At 33.8% G+C, this 10,157-nt stretch overlaps 1 protein-coding gene across 1 annotated transcript; it reads right to left on the bottom strand.

Annotated features, from left to right (window-relative positions):
* Positions 1-8,448: 8,448 nt before the first annotated feature.
* LOC131875786 (endoglucanase 16-like) lies at positions 8,449-9,827 on the bottom strand. Its single transcript, XM_059220461.1, has 5 exons — positions 9,633-9,827; positions 9,303-9,515; positions 9,017-9,217; positions 8,800-8,877; positions 8,449-8,709 (listed from the first exon to the last, which is right to left on the bottom strand). The coding sequence occupies exons 1-5, from the start codon at positions 9,825-9,827 to the stop codon at positions 8,449-8,451; spliced, it is 948 nt and encodes a 315-aa protein (XP_059076444.1).
* Positions 9,828-10,157: the final 330 nt, after the last annotated feature.

Raw genomic sequence — 10,157 nt, 5'->3', positions numbered from 1 at the left:
CATGTCAGATGTTAGTTTGAGGGTCATTCATTATGGTTAGTGTGCTTGAATCTTTGTGGTACTTGTTACTATATATCAGTTTTATTCATAACTCAAGATCAACATCAAGGTACGCATGAATAATCAAGACTTCTTCATTAACATATTATGGAGTTAATCTGCTTCCATCCTCTTTCCACATCAATGGGAAGTCTTTCCCACTAGGTGTTTTCTCTTTAACAACTTTGTTAGGGTTTTTTTGTACTTTTCAAGACCCTAATCTCTTTGTATCCACCTAGTTGTGCATGGAGGGTGTTAGTGTAGATATTTTTTCTAGATAACCTTACTTGTGAATACTATGTACTTTTTATATGCTTTGTTCCTGTGTGCTATCTTGTATGGTCATCACATGTCTCTATCCTAGATAGAACACTTTCTATTCTAGATGACAAAAAATATTTCAATTTAAATTTATATCTTATTAAGTTAAATATTTCATTGAGTTAATGCATTAAGCTATTTATTTACATACTTTTTGTCTCTCACTATTGTCTCAGTTTGACTATACATGTGCTTGACTTATGTGGCTTTCTAATATTAGAGATATATTCAAAGGTTCTAGCAAATCCAAAAAAAAAAATCAATTTTTAATATGCATTGCCAAGTGTAAGCTGGTCAATGACGAGTGCATTATTATAAATGAAAAATGAATTAGGGAAAATGACATTGAGAGGGAAAAGGTGTTTTGTATAGGGTGGTCAACAGTGGCTAATGTAGGAAATTTTAGTCATTGAAATAATGGATTTGTTATGTAGGGAAAGACCTAAAAAAATAAAAAATCAATAGGGTGTTAAGGAGTAAATAACGTAAGGGTAAGAGTGAAATGAGTTGAATTTAAGGCAGTGAAATCACATGGAAATGATTGTGGACTCATTATCTGTTGTCCACAATAGTTGCATCTTTGATGAATTATTACTTGACACAATTACTAATTCCTTGCGGGAAACAATCTTGTCGTGCATTTTCCATTTTTATAGAATAATATGGTTAGATTGGAATGATCACAGAGAGGTCGATCTAAATATTTGTGTTCCCCCTAACAAAAATACAAGGACTCTAGTTCTATGTTTCTACCCTTAGCTCAAGCTACCTCTCTAGAGTCTCCCTTTTGATAAAGGAGCCTTTACATCTATATTGATACACAACACTAAAAAAATGTTTCGAAGCCTTGTTAGATATATAATGTTTTTTAGAATCCGAAATTTATAAAATAGCCCACATTAGACATATGGTTAAATTATAAAGTTGAGGTTGTGTGTCCTGCTTATATGTATTTGGAGAACATTCCTCTTTCTCTCACTTTTCCTACCCTTCATTAGAACTGGAAATCAACCCTACCTTTTATCTCTTAGGGATATTAAGGTCACCTTGCCTTTTGAGCCTCTTGATTTTAAGATCTATGATGATTGTATCTAAGATATGTCTTGGAAACTTGACTCTAGGATTATTATCTTGGAAATTATGGAAAAGCATCCTTTTGTGAAAGAGTTTTCAGGCCAATCCAAATGAAATTGGTTAAACATTGAGTCTCCAAAGGTTGACCTACTTTATTGTGCCCTCATTTTGGTCATCTTCCACTATTTTGTTGCTATCATGAGAATCACTAATTTCTATTAGGACTCTATTTGATTGTCCCTAAAATTATGAACAAGTGTTGGGATTGTGTTGGAAATAGAGATTTGTCAACTTAGTGTCTTGATTTATAACTTGCAATCAAATTTGTTATCAAAAGATACACATATAGTCCAACAAGTTATAAAGACAATTCTAATCATAATCCTAATAATTATAAATACATGTGAGTTTTCTTTGAGGATTTGCCCAATGACTCATCCATGCTATGAAGCCCACGAGAGATCCTATAAGGTTCCTTGACCCTATCCATTAAGTTCGAGGATTTGAAAGTACATTTGTCATTTGACCTCCTAGCTTAACATGAATGGACCATTTGTCTACTTTCTTTCCTTATATGCCGACATCTCGCCTCCATAATGGGATGTGAAATTGGATGAAACTTTAAAGAAATTAATTATTTATTTTATTATACAGTGATAAAATACATACATATATGTATATATATGTATATATGTATATGTATAGATATATGTATGTATATGTGTATGAATATGTATATATGTATCTATATATACACACATATATATATGTATATATATATAGATACATACACACATATATATATGTATATATATATATACACATATGCATATATATGTATATACATACATTTATATATACATACATTTATATATACATATTTATATGTGTATACATATATATATACACATATATACATATCTCTGTGTATGTGTACATATATATAAATAGTCATATACATATACATCTATATAAATATAAATATATGTGTATGTATATATATGTATATATATGTATGTATGTATGTATGTATATATATCTATGTATATATATGTATTTATATATATGTATACATACATACATACATACATATATACATAACTATCTCTGTTTGTGTGTGTATACATATACATATACATATACATATTTATACATATACATCTATATAAATATACATATATATATGTATGTATATATATATATATATATATAGATATATATATATATATATATATATATATATATATTTATATATATATATATATATATATCTATGTGTGTGTGTGTGTGTGTGTGTGTATTTATTTATTTATGTATCTATGTTATTACAAGCTAGGGTTGTCATTGCATCAAAAGATCTACTTGTCAATGCCCGATATAACAACTAGTCTTATAGAATCCTCAAGAGGCTATTAAACAATGTCGCGAATCCCCATGATGGACGCTGGCCAACCGCCAACAATCCCCCTCCTATCGTCACTCGCCATGGCCTACGTGATTCGAACCTATGACCAAGATCTGATACCACTTGTTACAAGCTAGGGCTGTCGTTGCACCAAAAGATCGACTTGTCAATGCCTGATACAACCACTAGACTTATAGAATCCACACGAGGTTGTTCAGCCATAGCGCGAATCCCCACGAGGGATGCCCGCCCACTGCCAACATATGTATGTATGTATGTATCAGAATTCATGTGTTATCCAAATAATATTACTATTTCATATTTATAGAAAACAATAATAGTTCAACATAATCAGTATGTCACATATTGTTATTCATACCAAATACTCAAATTGATATATAGAGACTGTTGTCTCAATTTGATACCATTGAGATGGTGATTATTGGTTTCTAACCATGCCTTCTTGATGCTTATATGGACTTTCCTTATATACTTCTTTAATTGGGATGAAATGTCATGTCTACTCCAAAGAATACAACCTTTACCTAGTCGGTGTCTTTTCATATTGGACTGTCGCTTGTTAATTTGTTTAGTTATTCTCCTTTACACATGACTCATTGTAAGTGAGGAATTTTGATTGACTTATGAAATATTAATTATGTTTGTTATCAGTGCCCGAGTATGGATTACTATTGTTTCCCAAGTTTATTGATCCCTTGTTTAGTTATCTAGGAACCTCTAGCATGGGATTATGTTATTCAAATGCTAGAGGTACCATTATGAAAGTAGGAGTTGCTCGTATCCTAGGTGGCACCAATAATGCGTCAGAAGCAACAACATTAGTTTATGGTTTGCATATGGAATGTAGCCTTGGTATCCAAAATTTAATTATTGAGGGGGACTCCATGAATATAATATCATCTCTTAAGAAAATGGAAACTCCAAATTGGAGTGTCAGGTACATTCTTCAGGAGACATGGGAAAATTTGAAAACCTAGGATAATTTTGTTATCAAACATTGCAACAGAGAAAACAATGGATTAGTAGATTTCCTAGCCAATAAAGGATGTTGGGTAAATTTGGGGGAAATTTTGTTAAGTTATGAAGAAATCCTCGTGGATGAAGAATTGACACCCTTAGCCATGTCACAACCATTTAATTAACCTTATTTTGTTTGTTTATTTTATTCTTATTGTTTCAGGTGAACTGATGCATGCATCATATTTAATGGACACAAGCCACAACACATTCAGATGAAGAATGGTAGTGAATATTTAAGAGACTGTCATACTTCTCACATCATAGGACAAGTCGCCTTCAACGTGACTGAAGTGACATCTTTCCAACATGTGTGCAAGATTACTAGGTAGTGTGGGAAATATATATTATTAACACCATTTAAGGTCGATTATAATTCATTTAGGTCCATCTTAGGTGACCATTTTGTGCAAGCATAGATTTTCCAATCAAGCAAGGACCATCACAAAGCACCCTCAACATGTCTTCTTCACATGAAAATCGCATCAATAACGCACCTTTGGATATAGCCGTTATCTCCACTTGACCTTTATGCGTCCATTTATGTTTCAAAAATGTCCCGACAACATCAATATTCAGCGTCGGGCACAAAATTTTTCCAACCCGAGTCATTGCCATAAGGCTAATGTTATGCTCAATTACTGGGTCTGGAACTGCAATAGAAGATCTACCCTTTTCTGGTTCTGAGATATTATGAACTGGGAGTAGCGAGGACTTTCCACTCGGTTTGACACCGAATAGAGACGTCTACGACTGACCGTTGTCCCTACAAATAGGTCCCTTCCTTGGGCTGTGTCTAGCATATGATGCTCCATCCCCCCCATCAGGACCGACAGGCTTGTCACTAGCTTTTGGGTTCCCATCCACTAGGTCCTTTCCATTTGGCTTAGAGGAATTAGGCAGTCCTGAGATCCATCCTTTCCGCCCTCCCCCTGGTTTGCTTGTCCATTGCAGGGTTTCCTGCCTAGTCCTAATTTCAAATTCAAAGTCTCTCCCTTCTCTCGGTCCCGTATCACTCTCTAATTTTTACTCTGATACAAATTGTTGAACACACCATGGGGGATTAATTGAAAGAGAACCGTGCACTAGTTTGTTGTTTCTAAGAGTGATCTCACTATATATCACAATTTATATTTCAATTGTGTGAGATATTTTTCACATCAACATTTTAGATTATACTCCATCATCGATCATCAAGATGGAGGAGTTTATAAAGATAAGGAAACCACATCCAACTTCTAATGTTTAATTTCATAGCTTACTAGATAGTAGAAAAGAAGGTTGAAATAGGTTCAAACATCAGAAAAAGTAGTTTAGTCCAATAACTTTTTGAAATATGTGCAAACACCTCTAAATTAGTTTTTCCCAATAACATGTTATTGCGATAAACTAATTTTAGAGGTGTTTGCACATATTTTAACCTTGTTATGAGGTATCTAGTAAGCTGTGAAATTAAACATTGGAAGGTAGATGTGTGTTCCTTCTATCTTGTATGATGTCTTATTTGGAGCTACAATATATCATAGATCAAGCATTTGGGGTTAATTTGTATTGACGTTCCAATTCATATAGCTGTCATGGTTGGTTTAGGAAGAGGACACAAAAACCATCATGCAAGTAATTGGAGATGCTAGTTGTGCTACAAGCCCTTTTATTCTTATGCAACCCATATGTATTGTTTAGATTAGTTTCCTATACGTGTTGTAAAGACCAGAAGGATTTTGGCTTTGCATACTATAAGCTTCTTTTCATTCTTGGTAATTGTATGTTCTACATGTTTTTTGCATGCTTCATTTATCCCATTTGACTATAGAGATTATTTTAAAAATTGTTAGTGCTAATCGAGGAAATGAATATGATAAAGTACTAAGTCAAGTGTGGTTCGAGGGTATTGTAATAATTGAACTTCAATAATGTTCCATCCTAGAGAAGATTCATGCATAAAAAGTTTAATTGCATATCATCTTCTTCTTGATGACAACTTGCATGAATTGTATCTAGATTATTTAGTTTTTCTTGAGCGCATCATACTCATAACATCACACATTTTAGTACATTTGACATAACATCTCATATTTAGAGCATTTGGTTAATGATCTTGAATATGTCATTTCATTTGCATCATGTCACATGTTAGTTTGAGGGTCATTCATTATGGTTAGTGTGCTTGAATCTTTGTGGTACTTGTTACTATATATCAGTTTTAGTCATAACTCAAGATCAACATCAAGGTAGGCATGAATATTCATGACTTCTTCATTAACATATTATGGAGTTAATCTGCTTCCATCCTCTTTCCACATCAATGGGAAGTCTTTCCCACTAGGTGTTTTCTCTTTAACAACTTTGTTAGGGTTTCTTTGTACTTTTCAAGACCCTAATCTCTTTGTATCCACCTAGTTGTGCATGGAGGGTGTTAGTGTAGATATTTTTTCTATATAACGTTACTTGTGAATACTATGTACTTTTTATATGATTTGTTCCTGTGTGCTATCTTGTATTGTCATCACATGTCTCTATCCTAGATAGAAAACTTTCTATTCTAGATGACAAAAAATATTTCAATTTAAATTTATATCTTATTAAGTTAAATATTTCATTAAGTTAATGCATTAAGCTATTTATTTACATATTTTTAGTCTCTCACTATTGTCTCAGTTTGACTATACATGTGCTTGACTTATGTGGCTTTCTAATATTAGAGATATATTCAAAGGTTCTAGCCAATCCAAAAAAAAAATCAATTTTTAATATGCACTGCCAAGTGTAAGCTGGTCAATGACGAGAGCAATATTATAAATGAAAAATGAATTAGGGAAAATGACATTGAGAGGGAAAATGTGTTTTGTATAGGGTGGTCAACAGTGGCTAATGTAGGAAATTTCAGTCATTGAAATAATGGATTTGTTATGTAGGGAAAGACCTAAAAAAAAAAGAAATGAATAGGGTGTTAAGGAGTAAATAACGTAAGGGTAAGAGTGAAATGAGTTGAATTTAAGGCAGTGAAATCACATGGAAATGATTGTGGACTCATTATCTGTTGTCCACAATAGTTGCATCTTTGATGAATTATTACTTGACACAATTACTAATTCCTTGCGGGAAACAATCTTGTCGTGCATTTTCCATTTTTATAGAATAATATGCTTAGATTGGAATGATCACAAAGAGGTAGATCTAAAAATTTGTGTTCCCCCTAACAAAAATACAAGGACTCTAGTTCTATGTTTCTACCCTTAGCTCAAGCTACCTCTCTAGAGTCTCCCTTTTGATAAAGGAGCCTTTACATCTATATTGATACACAACACTAAAATAATGTTTCGAAGCCTTATTAGATATATAGTGTTTTTTAGAATCCCAAATTTATAAAATAGCCCACATTAGACATATGGTTAAATTATAAAGTTGAGGTTGTGTGTCCTCCTTATATGTATGGGGAGAACATTCCTCATCCTCTCACTTTTCCTGCCCTTCATTAGAACTGGAAATCAACCCTACCTTTTATCTCTTAGGGATATTAAGGTCACCTTTCCTTTTGAGCCTCTTGATTTTAAGATCTATGATGATTGTATCTAAGATATGTCTTGGAAACTTGACTCTAGGTTTATTATCTTGGAAATTATGGAAAAGCATCCTTTTGTGAAAGAGTTTTCAGGTCAATCCAAATGAAATTGGTTAAACATTGAGTCTCCAAAGGTTGACCTACTTTATTGTGCCCTCTTTTTGGTTATCTTCCACTATTTTGTTGCTATCATGAGAATCACTAATTTCTATTAGGACTCTATTTGATTGTCCCTAAAATTCTGAACAAGTGTTGGGATTGTGTTGGAAATAGAGATTTGTCAACTTAGTGTCTTGATTTATAACTTGCAATCAAATTTGTTATCAAAAGATACACATATAGTCCAACAAGTTATAAAGACAATTCTAATCATAATCCTAATAATTATAAATACATGTGAGTTTTCTTTGAGGATTTACCCAATGACTCATCCATGCTATGAAGCCCACGAGAGATCATATAAGGTTCCTTGACCCTATCCATTAAGTTCAAGGACTTGAAAGTACATTTGTCATTTGACCTCCTAGCTTAACTTGAATGGACCATTTGTCTAGTTTCTTTCCTTATATGCTTACATCTCGCCTCCATAATTGGATGACAAATTGGATGAAACTTTAAAGAAATTAATTATTTGTTTTATTATACAATGATTATATACATACATATATGTATATATGTATATGTATACATATATATATATATGTATAGATATATGTATGTATGTACATGCGTGAATGCACGTACACACAAACACACACAGATATATGTATGTATGTATGTATGTATATATTAGTAACACCATTTATGGTCGATTATAATTCCGTTTTTCTGATTTGAGTGTCAAGTGGCTTTTCCTTAAGAAATCATGGTACTTTTCTAGCGCATCTCATGAAAATGGAAATGATTTTTCGATGTGCAATAGGTTTTGATTAGACACTGGAAAGGTTAAGAAAGTAAGAAAATAATTACTTCAATCTACTTCAAATACCTCACTTGTATGATTACATTTCTATTTTGAGCTTACTGTTTCCATAGATTTGGGTGGCATATGAGGAGATGGATTTAGGAGGGAAAAATGAACATTTTGTTTCATCATTTTTTTCTCTTTGTTCTCTCTGTCTACTAGTGGTTGAAATAATAGAGCATATTTGAGGTCCCAGTTGAATTCATTAACATATGCCTTTAAATCGTCGTGCTGGATAATATACTTGGAATAATATGAGGATTTGGTAGCTCTGTACAGCCAAGATGCAGCCCATAGAAGCTCGTCCTGAGATCATATTTCCAAGTGCATATGTTAAAAGAAAACCAAATTCTGGTTACAAGTGCATATGTTAAGAGAAAACCAAAGTCTTCTTACATTGTAGCCTGAAACAGAGCAATAAAATGGACACTCTCCTCCGTAGGTGCCCTTGTATCGATCGGCAAAGCTGAAGAGCTGAAGGGAAACATGAATGGCCGGTTAGAAAGAAGATGGATGTATAAGATTTTTCTCAAAATGGATGGATGAAACTTGTTGATTTTGCTGTGTTAGTTAACAGCTATGTTTTCTATTTTACTTGAGCACCCAAACATACCGATTGAGAACGTTGGAGGAGAAGGTGTGAGCAACGAGGGTTTGTGAATCTGAAAACAATGGAGGAGGCAGCCGAGGCTGCGGCCGTTTCTGCTGCAATTTCTGATCCAGGGGTGTCTTTATCAATCTTGTAAAGAGATCGAGGAGTGTCCATATCTTCTGGATGCTCCCAACAATTATGGTCTGCCTGGGGATCACCCACCTATTTCATGCATCAAGACCAACCTCGTTAGTTTTTCATAATTTTGAAGAATGAATGCTCAATATTTTAGATTAGATTTCTGTACCTGAACCCATAATTCATTTGGAGTTGCACTACCCTTGAGAAAGTAGTCAGTTCCCCATCTAATAGCGTCCCTTGCATTCTGAATCTCTCCTGCATCTTTCAACTCTTTGCCATAATCCAGTGTGCCCCAAGCGAGTGTGGTGATAGTGAATGCCATGGGAAGCCCATATTTCACGTTATCGCCTGCATCGTAGTAACCCCCAGCTAAATCAACCTGCAGTTGAGTTGCACATAAAATTTTGTATGGAGTCAATTTGGAATGATAGTATGATCCACTTCTATTTTTATTTCTAAATAAATTGAATAGGGATTTATTTCTGCTTCTACTTACGTTTTGCAACTTCCCATCTGTGAGGCCAGAATCTCCTCTCCACTTTACTCGCTGAGATTGTGGGAGTTTACCGGATCGTTGGGCCTCTAGAAAGAGGATAGACTTAGATAGAGCATCTCTGTAATCGAATTCTCCACGAACCACCTGCCACTCACCACAAAGCAGCAACAACACCACTGCCAAAAGCGCTTCCATTGCCTTGTCCATATGGATTCTCTTCTTTCTTTGATATGCAATTTAGAATTGTGCGCTAAATTTATAGACTTGTTAGTCGTGGGATAAAGCTAGTATTTATCACGAGGACTGTGTATGAGTTTCTGTTGCTGAGTAATCCATGGGAACTGCAAGATTTAGAGCATGGGACACCACAAAATAAACGATAAATACTCAGCACCTCAAACAGTTAATACGAGAAATCAGGTTGATGCCTTATATCATTTGTCTTTTTTTCGATTGTTGTTCACAAGAATTATACGTTTCACAAGATATATACGTTTTACCTTCAATTTTGATTTGTTCTTGTTC

This window comes from Cryptomeria japonica, chromosome 5 (genome assembly GCF_030272615.1).
Source record: "Cryptomeria japonica chromosome 5, Sugi_1.0, whole genome shotgun sequence".
NCBI lineage: Eukaryota > Viridiplantae > Streptophyta > Pinopsida > Cupressales > Cupressaceae > Cryptomeria > Cryptomeria japonica.
This window is presented reverse-complemented; position numbering and strand designations above follow the sequence as displayed.

Bases quoted from the DNA above. Each gene is read 5' to 3' on its own strand.
- LOC131875786 (XM_059220461.1), bottom strand. From the start codon at position 9,827: ATGGAAGCGCTTTTGGCAGTGGTGTTGTTGCTGCTTTGTGGTGAGTGG. The intron at 9,516-9,632 runs GTAAGTAGAAGC...ACTCAACTGCAG, and splicing joins CAGATGGGAAGTTGCAAAAC to GTTGATTTAGCTGGGGGTTA. The intron at 8,710-8,799 runs GTAAGAAGACTT...ATATGATCTCAG, and splicing joins GCTCTGTTTCAGGCTACAAT to GACGAGCTTCTATGGGCTGC.